Source organism: Durio zibethinus, chromosome 16 (genome assembly GCF_047325235.1).
Source record: "Durio zibethinus cultivar Kanyao isolate XHJ-2024 chromosome 16, ASM4732523v1, whole genome shotgun sequence".
NCBI lineage: Eukaryota > Viridiplantae > Streptophyta > Magnoliopsida > Malvales > Malvaceae > Durio > Durio zibethinus.
Genome location: NC_143177.1, coordinates 22278346 through 22294318, shown reverse-complemented (window position 1 = coordinate 22294318; position 15973 = coordinate 22278346). Strand labels below are relative to the sequence as shown.

The 15973-nt window shown below is 32.0% G+C and overlaps 2 protein-coding genes across 3 annotated transcripts; both read left to right on the top strand.

The window, feature by feature from the left end:
• The first annotated feature begins 852 nt into the window (after nucleotides 1-852).
• Nucleotides 853-7258, top strand: LOC111298684 (nucleobase-ascorbate transporter 4-like). Of its 2 annotated transcripts, none has more exons than XM_022893410.2 (14): nucleotides 853-1393; nucleotides 2211-2308; nucleotides 2432-2608; nucleotides 2728-2828; nucleotides 2914-2989; nucleotides 3654-3713; nucleotides 4223-4407; nucleotides 4964-5060; nucleotides 5372-5458; nucleotides 5571-5629; nucleotides 5839-5930; nucleotides 6168-6245; nucleotides 6423-6583; nucleotides 6694-7258. In XM_022893410.2, exons 1-14 carry the CDS (start codon nucleotides 1111-1113, stop codon nucleotides 6910-6912), a joined length of 1773 nt encoding a protein of 590 aa, XP_022749145.1. In that variant the 5' UTR covers nucleotides 853-1110; the 3' UTR covers nucleotides 6913-7258. The 2 variants fall into 2 exon arrangements, with proteins under 2 accessions (XP_022749145.1, XP_089601543.1); XM_089745417.1 differs by having other exon boundaries at nucleotides 1101-1393; nucleotides 6423-6534; nucleotides 6694-6849.
• A 4853-nt stretch (nucleotides 7259-12111) lies between these two features.
• LOC111298683 (cyclin-D4-1-like) lies at nucleotides 12112-15973 on the top strand. The gene is made up of 5 exons (XM_022893409.2): nucleotides 12112-12690; nucleotides 12780-12866; nucleotides 12945-13257; nucleotides 13367-13485; nucleotides 13665-15973. Exons 1-5 carry the CDS (start codon nucleotides 12232-12234, stop codon nucleotides 13887-13889), a joined length of 1203 nt encoding a protein of 400 aa, XP_022749144.2. The 5' UTR covers nucleotides 12112-12231; the 3' UTR covers nucleotides 13890-15973.

Below are 15973 nucleotides of genomic sequence, written 5' to 3'. Positions count from 1 at the left end.
TATATCTTTAATTCTTTGTTAGATATGGTTAAGTTTTAAGTTATTGAAGTTTTTAACATATTGTTGATGTACACTTTAAGTATGTTTGGCATTTGAATATCGGTTGAATGATTTAAAAAAAAAAATGGTTGAATGGTTATATTTATTGGAATTAGGAAAAATGAAAAATTTAAAACTTTAAGATGTAATTTTAAATTATTAATGGTAGAATAATTAAAAGTTGATTAATCGGTCAAATTAATGAAAATATTATAATCAATTAAAATTAATTTTTTTAAAAATAATTTGATTTAATTAACTAAAGTAAAAAATAAAATTTAAAGTAATTTAATTGCTTTTTTAATCAAATCAATGAAATGAATACTTCTAAATTAATAAATAAGCATTTAAATTATGAAGAAAAAATTGACTTAATTGATGAGTTAATTTAACTGAAAGTAAGTATTTTTTTAGTCCAATTTTATTAGATTTATATTTAATATATAATCAATATATAAATTTTATCTATTATCAATAAATTAAATGATGTTATTTAATTAGTGAATAAAATTTTTTAAAATATTAAAATATTAAATATTTTTTTTAAAAAGTAATATTTATTAATTAATAAAAATAATATTATTTAATTTATTAATAATATCTAAAATTTATATATTGATAATATATTAACTATAAACTCAATTTTATTAAAAAATAATAAATACTTTGTCGATGCTAATACGAAATACTATACATCCAATTTGTTCTGATCTGAAAATGAATAATCTATTTACTAATTTTACCGCGAATCTTTTATACCATTTACCAAAAAGAAAAAGCATAAAGGTAAATTGGAGAAATCGACACCAAATTGTGCGAAAGGAAAGGATCTTTCCGTTCCGTATTTTCCAAAAAAAAAAAAAAAAAAGCAAAAATTAAAGGCGGCAACGGAGTTTCTTCGTACGTAAGAATCCGAATCTGACTGGGAACGTCAAAAGCCACAATGGATTTTTTTCTTTCTTTCACTGTCTGTCTATTGATTTGAGAGTCGATGAGGTCGCTCTCAAATCACACCTGCAGTTGGTAGCTTTCCAAACAACCCAAACAAATAATAAAGAAAAGGAGTGTGAGATGGTTCCAGTCAAAACGTCGCCGCCTAACCCCTCATTGTATGATGCTCTTCCTCTTCCATCATTTTTCACGTCACTCTTCGCTCCTTGGTCCCTTACATATATTCATAACCAAAGTTGTCTTCAACAACAAACAACCGAGAAGAAAGCAATGGCAGCTGGTGGAGCCGGAGGTGGAGGTGGAGGTGGAGGTGGAGGAGGAAAGTCGGATGACTTCCAGCCCTTCCCTGTCAAAGACCAACTCCCTGGTGTTGATTACTGCCTCTCCAGCTCTCCTCCTTGGCGTACGATCACCACCTTTCGCTTCCTCTTCTTCCTTTTCTTCTCATTTGTTTCTTACTTCTTCGATTATGCTCTACCTACTATCTTCATTCTCACTCTTTGATCTTCGCTATCGATCACCGAAGCTTCTTTCCCGCTGTTTTTCCCCTACTCTTTAGTCTTTACCACTTTTTAGTTAGTTCTATTTCTTGTCGCCTCTTCCCTTGTTTCTTTGCATTAATTCGTAAAAGTCATCATACGGAATGAAACTCGTAAAGCTCTATAAAATAAACTTGCAGGTTTGTTTGTTTGGTTGAGAGAAAGGAGAAGAGAAATCATGTAGAGAGAAATCTGTTATAGTGGAAAATAACGAGGGATACGTCAAGAAGACCAACAAAAAAAAAAAAAAAAACGAAAATGATCGAATGATAATGTTTCATGTGATTCGTTTTTTTATTCTCCTCCTTTGTTCTTACAGTTTCGGTTTTCTTTGTTATTTTTCGATAACCGGTGTGTTCTCGGATTTTGAAACCTCGCTATGTATTACCTGATTACCCCTGCATTTTCTAGACAACCAAACAGATCTTATTACTCTAATTTTCGAAAATTTCCTTTTCTTTCCCCATAATCAAACTTTCATTTCTCTTCTCATTCTTTTTTTTTTTTTTTTTTTGTGAAATTCTCGTTTTCTTGGGTTTCAAGTAACGACGAATTTCTGCTCAAGACTCTTGGTCTCTCACATTATACTCTGTTTTGTTGAAACTAAAAGCGGCATAGGGAATTTCTTAATTGTGATTCTTATACGCTCAAAAACTTGCTGAGTTTCTGGTTTAAATGCAGCTGAAGCAATACTTCTAGGATTTCAGCATTACTTGGTAATGCTTGGGACCACTGTTATCATACCATCCATACTTGTTCCTTTACTGGGCGGTGGCAATGTAAGGAAACAGGGTTTTTAATTGAAATAAATTTTTTGACTTTTTTTCTTCTTTTTGCCCATTTGCCGATTAGCTCTATGGTCACTTTGAGCTAAACGTCGTGTTTCATTTCTGAAAAAATAGGTGGAGAAAGCTGAGGTTATAAATACTGTTCTCTTTGTTGCTGGCCTAAACACACTATTGCAGACATTGTTTGGAACCCGGCTGCCAGTGGTGATTGGGGCTTCTTATGCTTTCATTATCCCCACCATTTCCATTGCTTTATCCAGAAGATACAGCATCTTCATTGAACCCCACCAGGTTTATTTCTTTCTATTACAATTCAGAACGTTCTTTCGTTTTTAATGTCAATGACATACAGTAAATGATTAGTATGATTTGGTAATAAGTTTGCGTGCTGACGACATTTGATCTTTCAGAGGTTTAAACGATCCATGAGAGATGTACAAGGAGCACTTATTGTTGCATCATTCTTTACTATGGCTTTTGGTTTCTTTGGTTTCTGGAGAATTTTCGCGAGGTAGGATGTTGGAAACATGCCTAATTGAATTTTGGGATTTGTTTTGTTCCATTGACTTACTTAATTTTTTTGTCTTGTGGTGTAGGTTTTTCAGCCCCCTTGCAGCTGTTCCTCTTGTGATTCTCACGGGACTTGGGCTCTATGCACATGGTTTCCCACAAGTAAGAGCACCAAACTCTTCATTCTGGCATTGCTGTGTAGAAATGCTTGTATCCAAGCAGCTTTAGTAGTCTTCTTAAATCTTGAGCTCTAACTACTGTCGTTAAGACAACTGGGCCCATTGGATATTGCACGGAGTGATAATTGTGCTGCTTCTTATCCTCTAGCAAAACCTGAAATTTGGATATGTTTTCAGCCTCATTACCGATTGAGAAACCTCAGAGTTTTCTCTGAGGAGTTTGTTCTTGGTTCAAACCTAGAAGAACCATGTTTGTTATAGGTTCTTTGTTTTGATAGAATTATTTCCATGAGCTATCTACAAAAATTTCAATGACATTATCAGTTTGGGACTTTCAGTGTTTCCCTTTGTATTGGTAAACATACTTTGTGGTTCTTGTAATTGCCCTGGCATGAGTGTTGTGGTGGATAAGTGAATATTTGGATGGTTTGCTCCATTGAAATCTAAAATTAAATTTTGTAGATGTTCTTTCATTGTGGAACAAAGGAATTGCTGACTGTATGTTAGATGTGTGGATGGCGGGAGAAACTCTTGATTAAAATGAGAATTTTATGCAAAACTCTTGTTATTACGTTACAATAATTTCTGTAGATTGTTTCGCTCTTTTTGTCGTAGTGACCTTTTTTTTTTTCTTTTGTTGCATGTAGTTGGCCAAATGCATTGAAGTTGGACTCCCAGCATTGGTAGCAGTGGTTTTCTTATCTCAGGTGACCTGGGTTCTTAATCCTTGTTTACTATGGGCATTTTTTTCGCCATTATTATGAGCATGTTTAATGAAACATTTCCATCAACAAGTAAGAGTAAGGCTTTGAATTTTAAAACTGTGCTCTTATTCTATCTTACATATATATATATATATCATTTGCATTCCTTTGGGTAGATAACAGATGTACAAGAAGTGTATTTCTCTTGCTTGCAGTCCTAAACTGGTTTTATTGATAATCAAAATGAATGAAAAACCATAGAATGATTACATTAAACAGAGTGTCAAATCTCTGTGCAATATTATGTGAGGGGCTAGATTTCATCTTTGCTGTCTTGAGTCATTAACATGATCTTTGTTTATCTTTCCTCAAATTTGCAAATAGTAAAAAAATCAGGAATTTATAAAAATTGAGACAACTAAGGACTAGTTCCTTTTGTCATAAATGTAAATCATTTTACTTTAACTTCTTGAGTTTTCAATTGATGTGTTTTTTGATTAATGCTTTTGCAGTATGCTCCCCATTTAATCAAATCAAAGAGAGCCATATTTGACCGTTTTGCAATTCTTTTCACCGTAGCGATTATATGGGTTTATGCGGAAATTTTGACAGCAGCTGGTACTTATGATCATAAATCTCCAAAAACTCAGTTCAGCTGCCGTACTGATCGTTCTGGGCTCATCAGCGCTGCACCTTGGTGAGCCCATATGTATCAATTAAGTTGTGACTTACATTATTTGCACAAAATTCCCATGCTCTTCTTTTTTTTCTTTTTCTTTTTAGTTGTATGATGCCGGCTGGTGTCAAGATATTGTTATTCCCAAATTTCTATTCTCTGATTTCCCCGTCATATACACTTGCTAATTAATTTTTAGTATTTAGAGCTCAATAACACTGCATCAGATAGAAACTTAATGATGGTTACCGATATACAAAGTGGAAAAATATCTAAAAAGCACAAGGGCTTTGGTAAGTAAATTCAATTAGCAGGTGTTTAGAGCTCAAAAGCACCTCATGGGATGGGAATCTAAATGATGGTTACCTTGTGTATAATGTGAAATATGTAAAAAAGCACTTTGAAAGGATTTGGCAAGTGAATTCAATTAGCAGGTATATAATTTGCTGGCAGGAGATTTTTCTGTTGTTTATTACCTTAATTCCTAGTATTTGGAACTTATGCTTCTGTCCCAGTGCCTTAGGGTAATGCTGATACCGGTTATACTTTTGCTAATTTTTTGCTTTGCTGCATACAGGATAAGGGTTCCATATCCATTTCAATGGGGAAGACCAAGTTTCAATGCTGGCGATGCTGTTGCAGTGATGGCTGCCTCTTTTGTTGCTATGATTGAGGTGTGACTTATGGGATGTTAGTCGATGTTAGTCTTGATATGTTTATATGTGTATATATACTCTAAATATTGCAAATGAATAAAGAAACCAGCTAGATTGTGTTTGTTTCAATGAAAATTACTTATTTCAAATTCCCTTTATGGATTTTCTTAACATTACTTATGTGATGTATAAAGATTCATTCTGGCCGTATTTTCTTCCTTCAAGACCCTATGTCTTCATTCTAAATCTTCTAAAGTTTCTTTGCCCAGAATGCATGAGAGTTGTATTTTGAAGTAAAATTTTCATTGCTCCTTCGTGTTCTTTGGCAGTCTACAGGTACATTTATTGCAGCATCAAGATATGCGAGTGCCACTCCTATGCCACCTTCTGTACTTAGCCGTGGTATTGGCTGGCTGGTAAAAACAAAATCTATATTATCTCTTCTCCTTGTGCATTTCCTAAGATTGTGTAATCTACATTTTATAAGTTCCAGGTTCTAATCAGTTCTTCAATTGTTGTGAATTCCAGGGAGTAGGCATTTTGCTAGATGGTTTATTTGGCACAGGAACTGGCTCCACTGCTTCAGTGTAATTATTATTATCCTTTCAAATTTGCTAATAATGACATTTTTTGGAGAATTATTCGATGATGATATCTATAAGTTCATCTCTCATACTCAACAACATCATATACATATCAATAAATCAATATTTTCTTAGTTTTAGTAATTAATGGTTGGTTCAAGCAAAAAATATAGAAGACCTCTGTCATCTAATTCTATTTTGCTGTAATTTAGCGAAAATGCAGGTCTTTTGGGATTAACAAGAGTTGGAAGTCGGAGAGTCATTCAAATATCGGCATTATTTATGCTTTTCTTTTCCGTATTAGGTATGGTATTCCATATTAATACAATAAATGAATCACAGATATTCCAACATTTTATTGGTGCCAAAGCTGTTATCATTCTATTTAAGTATAATACTAATAGGAGCTTATATATATTCATTTAGTAGTTTTTATAATCTTTGAACAATAATTCGTAACAGGACTTACATGTGTTTCAAGGTTCTTATCACTTGTAGTCTGTAGACTGATTTGTCTTTGTCATAATCTGCTTATGGACAGGAAAATTCGGTGCTGTTCTGGCTTCAATACCATTGCCAATTATAGCTGCCCTGTACTGTGTCCTCTTTGCCTATGTTGGTATGTATCCCTTTTATATTTCTTGGTAAACACGCAGTGGTTTAAATCTGGGAGCTAAAAGAAAATTGTTGATAATAAAGGCTTTCTTCAATATGTACAACTTGTAATATTGTAAGTTCTTTAAGCAATATAATGTGAATTGACTAGATTTTTGAAATACCATGATTGATTGAGCAGTTGGAGCTGGCCTTGGTCTCCTTCAGTTTTGCAACCTAAACAGCTTCAGGACAAAGTTTATACTGGGATTTTCTCTCTTCATGGGCCTCTCCATACCTCAATATTTTAACGAGTATCTACTAATTTCTGGCTATGGTCCTGTTCACACTCGTTCTACATGGGTGAGCGTGTTCGATTTGCATGCTACCCCAACAGCCTCATCATCGTCTGTTTAAATTTAATATGCTTCCCAATTCCCATTAAGTAATTCCCATTGTCTTATCGATTTCAGTTCAACAATGTTATGCAAGTGATTTTTTCATCTCCGGCAACAGTGGCGATTATAGTCGCATTCTTCTTGGACTCTACCCACAGTTACTGGCACAGCTCAGTTCGGCGAGACAGTGGCAGGCATTGGTGGGAAAAGTTCAGGAGTTTCCATACAGATACCAGGAGTGGAGAGTTCTATTCCCTGCCTGGAAATCTTAATAGGTTCTTCCCTTCATTCTAAATCAAAAGTCTCTCTTAGCATCACGGACCAAAAACTGAAAATCATTGATAATAGTGACCATCCAAGGTAAAATCATTTTCTGGGCAATTCTGCTTTTAATATCTTCAATTAATAGTAGTCCATACCAAAACCGTATTGTGTATGAGCCAGAGACAAAACAGTTTGTGAAACTTTTAAGCTTATGTTTAAAATCTGCTTCATATTAAGAATTTGCAGTTGCAGTTGTAAAGTATTTTCGTAGTTTCAATTCAATGTGCGTAAGAAATTACTAGCAAGTCTTTATTAGCATTTGTACCCAACTCCTTTTTCTTGCATAATTCAAATTATATTGAATTGTTCTACCAAACTGATGCTTGTTTTTTTCTTTCCTTTTTAATGATAAGTTCAATAGTCCAAAGTTGAAGGAATATTGGTGCAGAAAATAAATCGGTCCCAAAGAGTTCACTCACTTTTTCCTCTTAATAAATACTGTTTGGTCCGAGCCTTAATAGTTATTAATGCTTTATACACATTTTGACAGTGAAGGCTAGGGTGAGGAAAAAAATAAAAAAATAAAAAATTGATTTAAAATTGTAATATTTGGTTTATATTGATTTTTTTTTTCGACTCGGGTTAAATTTAAATATTAAATGTATATATTAGTTTTAGATTAAAAAATTAAAATAATTGATTTAAAAGAATTTAGTTAAATATATTAAATTTTCATATTAAAATAAAAAAATTAAAATTTAAAAATTAAGAAATCGAATCAAACTAATAAAATTCGATTCAGTTTAAATTAAAAAAATATTTAATTTGAATTTAAATTAAATTTTAAAATTTTATAATATTATATAATATAAAAAAAAATAAATCAAATCTGATATGATCTGTTATTATCTCTAAAAAAAAATTGAATGTTCATTAAAAACTACTACCTAAACTCCTAGGACCGAAATATTATTTCGAATTTATGTTTGGCACCAGCATTTTCTGGATTTCTTGAGACATTCTGGCATTGGAGTAGTGAACGATGAGCAAAATCAGTAAGCTTTTAATCCCTTTTATCAATGGTGCATGTGCTGGTCCCAATTGCACCTTAATATCTCCAATTTGAGAATGAAAATTTTATTTCTCAAAATTAAAAAGGCTCATTGGGTCACTGGACTTTCTGTCTTGGTCAAGACTCAAGACCACATTTGTCGTTTCAGGGGAAAATATTGGTTGAATTTAGGCCATTAAAAGTTGTGTTGAGTCTTGACGTTAGCTTTGTCCTCTGCATTTTATCCGAGGCCAAAAGTTGTTTTTCCATTTCCCTTTTTTTTATTGGGGATGGGATTCATTGGGCAGGCAAATCCATTTCATAAAGTTGGTTAAGAATTCCAACTTATTTACAATAAAAATAAAAAATTAAATCCTAAATAGATTCATGCAAAACATAAATTTTAATATCTGTAATTTAAAAAAAAAACCCTAAAATTCAATTAAATTAGAGTTACCAGGACTCAAATTCTGATAAACTTGATAATTCATTTCATGAAAAAAAATGAAATGATCATAATATAACAAACAAGTCATATTTGTAGCTTAAGCTTGGTTTAAGTTTGATTAACATAATAAAACGTATTTAGCCTGATGGCACCCTAACTGATACACATTATGGGTTTCATTTCACCTCAAACACAGTTGAAGATTGGCAGCACCGAGACATTTTGAGACATAAGTAGGGCCTGTTAAGTTGAAGGAAAAAATTTCTTCTAAGTCCTTTTTATAGATCTCTTTTAACTCGTGTGCTCATCTTTTTTGACCATATAAGACAGGCGACAGCCATCGCTAATACCCAGTTTGAGAAGGCACTCTTTTCTCGACAGAATCCTTTGGGACCCCATGGCTGCAACCCAATGCCAAGGGCAAAGGGATCGAACTATGTTCTACGACTATGAGTTGAAGCCCACGAATTAAAGTAAGAAACTACTCAGTAAGCATGTGAGCTTTGATTTAATCAAGGTCTAATCAAACTTGACACTCCATCCTCATCCCCTTTATTGCAGTGCTTCAATCCTAAAGTTTTAAGGGCCTCATCCCTGTCCTTCAACCACACAATCTTTCTCCCTTTTTTAGTTGTTTTGGTCAAGATAAAATGTAAGAAAATTTAACGAATTGCTTCTATTTAAAAAAATTTTTAGTACAAAAAAGATTAAATTTAGTAATAACATGGATATGATAAAAATATAAAATACGAAGATGATATAATTTAAAATTTTAGTAATAATTATATTTAAATTTAATAAAATTAAAAATATATATTTTATATTTTTATATTAACATAAATTATAATATATAATTTTTATGTAAAATATATCATAAATATATGAATTTTAATATTTTACATGATACAAACACACGAATCGTAAAAAAAAATTTGTAACCCAATATAAAAAAATTTATTATAAATGTTAAAATTTAAATATCATTTTTGTCTATTGTAATATCTGAAGAATTACTATATGAAGCATTTGAATTAAACTTTAATTTTTATTTTTTTTTGAAACTTTGGTATCTGGTAGGTTAAAAAATGGTTAATGACTCCAAAGGAGGAAGCTATCAAATCTTTTTAGAACCCAGTTTATAGGTAAGGTCTGATGGTACATTTCTGATGTTCATACCATTATTTTCTTTTGTTTCTTTGAATTTTTACCTTTTAGTTTTTATATTGAAGTTAAGCTTTTAAAACATCCCTTAAATATCAGTTGCAATAATGTTCAAAACTCAATTGAATATTATACTTATGTCTAGCAATAAAAACGTTTATATCATTGGATACATCCACAAGATTTGACTGCAACTATTTATTGCTACGATTACATTCAATGTAGTAAAAAATAAATTCTCCTTTTTTATTTATTGGTCAATAATTTTTATTAAAATATTTTTAAAATAAAATTTTAAATATATCGGAAACATATAAAAATGTATTTTTAAAATTATTTAAAAACAAAATTAAATCCAAATAAAATTTAAAAACATTACTGACCAAATTTTAAAAAATTAAAAAATTACTACATTATTGAGTATTGATGAGCTCATGCATTAATAAGCAAGTGGCGTACGAGCCCAGATATAATAAATGGGCCACTCAAGCTTATCTCAATTTTGATTACGTAAGATGATATTTATATGAATTGATGCATAGTAGTAGAGGTTTGATAGATTTAATATGAAAAAATTAATAATTAATTTAATTATATTTTATTTAATAAATAATTAAATTAATTAAATATTATTAAATAATAAATTATAATTAAATTGATTAAAATCGATTCGATTAAATATTTAATTTTTTTATTTTTATTATGAATAATTATTTAATAATAAATTTAATTTAATAAAATTTAAACTCAAGTATTATTCAAACTAATAATTTCAATAATATTTTACAAGAAAAAAATAAATAAAAATATTTATCTTATTTTTTTTATTTTTACTTATTAAAAAATCGATTAATTTGATTAGTTCGATTATCAAATTTAAAAACTAAAAATTGATCGAATTAATCAATTTAATCAATTTAAAAAATTAATTATAACTAAAAATCTAATAAATCGAATTAATTCAATTAAATTCACTCGATCTTAATCTATCTAATAAGTTTAAACTTACTTTTACTCACCTCTACATAATAGGCTTGTACTCTCTTCTTCTTTGGTAAGAGACAATGGATTAAAAGGATAAAATAGAGATAATAAATAAATAAATATATATATATGGTTTAAGTTTAGTTAAAATATTACTTTATAAAATATTTTTATATATAATACATTATTTTCATCAAAATTTAAAAGAAAACAATTAAACAATGCACTAATTATAAATTTAATTTTCTTAAATATTGCCTTAATTAATGTCACTAGACACCGGCTAAAATTTTCTATAATTATAAGGATTTTAAAGTAATTAAACTTAAATTTTCTTTTATTAAAGAACCTTACGTCACCATTACCTCGGCATTTCACGTGGAATTTTTTTTTTAATTGTTAACAAAATAACGTGACTAAAGAAATAAAATGAAATCAAAGCTATATTTCTCTTATCTTATAAATTTGAATATTTTTTCATACAATCTAAATTAAAAACTTTCAAAATTTTTATTCCGATAAATCTAAAACATCCAAACAATATATTTTGAATGCATTGCAATTTTCAACCAAAAATAAATGAAAAAGTTCGGTACTAATAAAGAAACACATTTTCCACATCCTTGGCAAATGATATCTTCTCTTGCATCAAGAATTTCAAAGGAGATCCTAAATGATTTGATATATATCACTTAGCCCACCTTAATTATTGCCTCAATCAAATTACAAAGCCATACTCAATTATTCATTGAATAGATGCAGCCTTTTAAAAGTTCAATTAAACTTTAGACCTTGTTTTTTTTTTTTTTATATATAAACAATAATTTTTTTAAATTAATAAGTTGTTTTATATTTTATTTTTTCAGTAATTTTTATTGTATCTTAAAATATATGTGTTATTTTATTAATTTTAATAGTAAAATTTAAAATTTATATTATCAATGAATGTAATAATTTTTTTTAATTTTAAAATATTTTTTAGTAAATTTTATTTAAGTCAAAACATTAAAAAAGTACATGAGTAAATTAAGCAAATTGAGATTATTTGTTATTAATTACTATAATATTACATTACTCAAGCATCTCTATTCTGTAAAAAAAATCTTATCATTTATAAAATTTTATTAAATTTGATAATTTAAAACATAATTAAAAGATAAAAAAATATGAATAAAAAATATAAAAATAATATAATTTAAAATTTTTAAAAAATTATAAATAAATTTAATAAGATCATAAAATTATATTTTTATATTTTTATACAAACATAAATTATGACATTATTTTTATATAAATAGAATATTTTATATGATAAATTTATACGAATTCTCAAGTTTAATTATTTTTAATCCATCTTTATTTATAAAAAAAAAACCATATAACCCTGAGAAATTGAGGTTTTTTTTTTTTTTTTTTTTTTTTTTCCTTTGAAGACAGACAATGGAGTACAGGATTACAGCTGCATCCTGCAATCTCTTTTTTTTTTTTCTGTCTTTGTCTCTACACTTTGACATATGCTCATATCTGAAGACACTCTCGCTCACACTAGCCCACCAATAGAGGAGAGTGGAAACATTCATAAAAAAATAATAATAATAACAGCAAGAAAATAAATTTAATAAAAACTAAAAAATATTAGGACAGAGAACTTGTGAAAGATGTAAAATCAAGAAGCAAAAACTCCACCATAAAAACCACAAGCCAAATGACCAAACAAAATAACACCACCATTATCGACTTACTCCTCCACTCCATCGCCGCCGTCATCAATGCCTCCGCCACCGCCCAACATGCTATCCGTCCATTGAACGCCGTTTCCTCCGCCGCAATCGTAGCTGTTTTTTTTATCATTATCGTCCAAATGTCCATCTCTTACTCTCACTCAACTCCCTCGGACAACACTTCTGGCTCTGTTGCTGGTGGCAGCTGCACTAGTTTGTCTTGCGTTGAGGAGACTGATGAAGTGGTAACTTGGGAACCTGACACGTCTTCCCGCAATCAATTTCAATGTCTGTACAATTATGCACCATCCGATGAGAATACCATTTCAAAACTCATCGATTTGGAACCCCATCATATGCCTTCATCCGATTACTTCCGCCGTTGCCAGGACCGTTCAATCGACGTCATATCCCGCCAAGACTCCATCAATTGGATCCTAAAAGTACCCTTTTTTTTTTTCATTTATACACAAAATATAAATATATATTCATATTCAATTTTATTGATTTTTTATGTGATGAGGCAATGCAGGTACATGCATCCTATAATTTCAGCCCAGTAACAGCGTTTCTCTCCGTCAATTACTTCGACCGTTTCCTCTCTTCTCATTGTCTTCCGGTAAAGACTCCCTTTTTCAGTATTTAGAAATGATAAAGTTGCAACTTTCTTTAAAACAAAAATAATTTTGGATTGTAGCAAGCAAATGGGTGGCCGTTCCAGCTTCTATCGGTGGCGTGTTTATCTTTGGCAGCGAAAATGGTGGAACCCCAAGTGCCATTGTTACTGGAACTTCAACTATTCGAGCCCAGATTCGTTTTCGAACCTAAAACCATCCAAAGGATGGAGCTTAGAGTCATGGCCATTCTCAATTGGAGACTGCGTTCCGTAACTCCCTTTGATTATCTCCATCCCTTCATTCGCGAGCTCTCTTCTTGCTCGACCCTATTACCGGATTCATTTTCGTCGGTTATCTCTGCTTCTTCGGATCTCATCCTCAGCACCACCCGTGGTATAATTAATACTATTGAAGTAGTGATATATGAAATGAATATGAAAAGCCTTTAATTTAATTTGTTAATGTTTTCTTTTTTTGTTGGTTTTTTCTGGGTTGTTAACAGTTATTGATTTCCTGCGATTCGCGCCGTCGACCATGGCGGCAGCCGCTGTGCTTTGTGCCGCCGGAAAGAGTTTTGACTTTCCGGCCGGTGACGCATTTTTTCACGATAGTGTAAACAAAGTAAGCATGTTTTTAAGTGGATTTAAGTATGATTTATGTTTCTGTAATGATCGTTTGGCAAATATTAGTTAATTATTTTTTGCGTGAATTTCGAGGTCTGTAAAATTTTATAAAGTCTCGTGGTGATTTTAATTTTTCTTTTTCTTTTTCATTTTTTCCGTTTCTTCCTTCGGGGATAGGAAATGGTGAGAAGCTGTCACCAACTAATGGACGAATATCTGATCGACACGTGTCTGAATGAGGTAGGATTTGAGCAGCCACCCGCTCCTCCTAGTCCAGTCGGCGTGCTCGACGCGGCTGCTTGCGGCAGCTGTGATACGCGCTCCGAGAATCTCAGCTCCAGTAGCCAAGAGCCGCCATCCAAGCGGTTACGATCCACTGCTCCGGATGTACAGCAACCGTAGATAAGACCCCTCCTCACTCCATCATCTCTCTCTCTTAAAAAACTTGGGACCCTTTAAATGTCATTAATTATATGATGGATGGCCGAGATCGGATGATACAAAGGGGAGAGGGAATTTTGTTAAATATTATTATAATTATTATTTTTAAAAGCTATAAATAATATATATAATATATATGTATATATATATATATATATATATATAAAAGTTTTTGTTCTTCAACGAGCTTTTTGGTCAAACCGCCTAAGTTGGGTCTCATAATATATCAATTATTCACGACGCATAACTCTATCATGACTGCATGAAGACATGCGTCGTAAAGATAGTTGGACCAGTCATTTTATACAGACCAAAATACCCTTTCCTTTATGTTTTTTTGTCCTGTCCCGAAGATTTCAAATATGTAAAAAAAATGTTTTATGTATTATTACTTTGGCTGATCGTTAAAGAACAAAAAAAAGCAAATTGATCGGCAACTGGTGTTATATTAATTTGTGTAAACAAATGATGTTATTCCCTGTGTCCGACAAACATAACGGACTTTGGATCGTCGTATGTGGCGACTGGTGAGTGGCTGTTTCAAAAAGGTTGGACGAGGGTTATTATTGTACATTTGGACATGGTTCTGTAATAAGTAGCCAATATGGGGTCATTATGGTAAATTCAATGTAATCAATTTGCCGGACAACTCAGGTGTATGCCACGTGGGATTGGTGCCAGCTGCCAAAGGGGAAGATTTTGAGTTGGAGGGAAAGCATCAGAGTGGGTTTGGGAGGAGTGAAATCAATCAGAGCGGACCAGTTGTATTATCAGTGAGGCAAATATTTGATTTGATAAAGGTCGGGGCGAGTGTCCATCACGCATCACATCACCTTGGAGCTTGTACGGGAACCACACGATAACCCACAAACCTCCTAACATCTTCCTATCCTTCCTTTGTCGAGAGATGTCAGAGAGAAAAAAAAAAGAATTTTTTCCATAGATTTTTTTTTTAATTTCCTAGTTGTCGAATGATTACAGTTTTGCAAAATGTGTTATAAAATATGTTTTCTTTTTTTTTTTTTCCCATTTATGCTTATAATTTTTTGTGTTGAATTTAATCGTTAGTGAAAACAATTGTCTTCATGGCACTCTCAATGGGTGAAATTGGAGGTCACCGGCCACAGATTTTGTGGCTGGGATTTCCTATAAAAATATGGTCAAGAGGTGTCCCAAATCCAGGCTGTATGCAGACGGTAGAGGTGGGATCCATCTCTTCACCAAAATTTCCTGCTCTGGAGGAACAACATACAAATGAAGTTTTATGTAATTCAAGGGGCAAGAGCAAGGCCATCCAAGTACATGTGACAACTGGGCTGACGCATTGAATGGACCTCACTTGGCCCACAAAAGTGTCAGCAATGGGCCCCACATACACCCCATGCAGTGATGGTAGTAAAAGCCCTTACAGGCTTTAGAGAAGAAGGATCTGACCCCTTTAGGACAAAGCCTTGATGGATCCTTTGCAAAGGAGCAGAAGCCTATGCATGAGATAGTGCAACTGTTGCTCTGCTCCTGTATTGCCCTATTGTCATCCTAGCTTTGTCCTTTGGTGAACCGCATGCCTGATGCCATCTCCTCATCAATGAGGTTTTTGGGTGTTTTCAGCTCAAATTTCTTTGTTTTTTTTTTTTTTTTTTTTGCTGGTTTCTGCCTCCCTCGCTAACCAATTATATGTTTAAAGGTCTATTGCTTTGTTCATTTTGATAAGGTTTTTGCCTATGCAACAATATTTCTTTCTTCTTATTTTGGTTGGTAGAATTTTTGTTTCATTGTTTGTTGTTGTCTGGGATGCCATTGTTATTGTTCCTTGGAAGAGAAACATACGGCTAGAAAGTCAAACCAAGTTGAAGCTGAAGTCATCTTAAGCTTAATTAATTTGAGCTTTCCTAAACGAAGGAGCAATTTGTATTAGCATTTTCTTGACGCTATTCTCAAGCTGTGGTCCAAAATCCTACTCAATGTGCACCGAGTGGATCTGCTTTTGCACGAGGGAGGGAAATGGAAAAGGAAATCTCAGGAAAGATTGGAGAAACAAAAAAGCA

Bases quoted from the DNA above. Each gene is read 5' to 3' on its own strand.
- LOC111298684 (XM_022893410.2), top strand. From the start codon at position 1,111: ATGGTTCCAGTCAAAACGTCGCCGCCTAACCCCTCATTGTATGATGCT. The intron at 3,714-4,222 runs GTGACCTGGGTT...ATGCTTTTGCAG, and splicing joins CAGTGGTTTTCTTATCTCAG to TATGCTCCCCATTTAATCAA. The intron at 5,630-5,838 runs GTAATTATTATT...GCTGTAATTTAG, and splicing joins ACTGGCTCCACTGCTTCAGT to CGAAAATGCAGGTCTTTTGG.
- LOC111298683 (XM_022893409.2), top strand. From the start codon at position 12,232: ATGACCAAACAAAATAACACCACCATTATCGACTTACTCCTCCACTCC. The intron at 12,867-12,944 runs GTAAAGACTCCC...TTTGGATTGTAG, and splicing joins TCTCTTCTCATTGTCTTCCG to CAAGCAAATGGGTGGCCGTT. The intron at 13,486-13,664 runs GTAAGCATGTTT...CTTCGGGGATAG, and splicing joins TTCACGATAGTGTAAACAAA to GAAATGGTGAGAAGCTGTCA.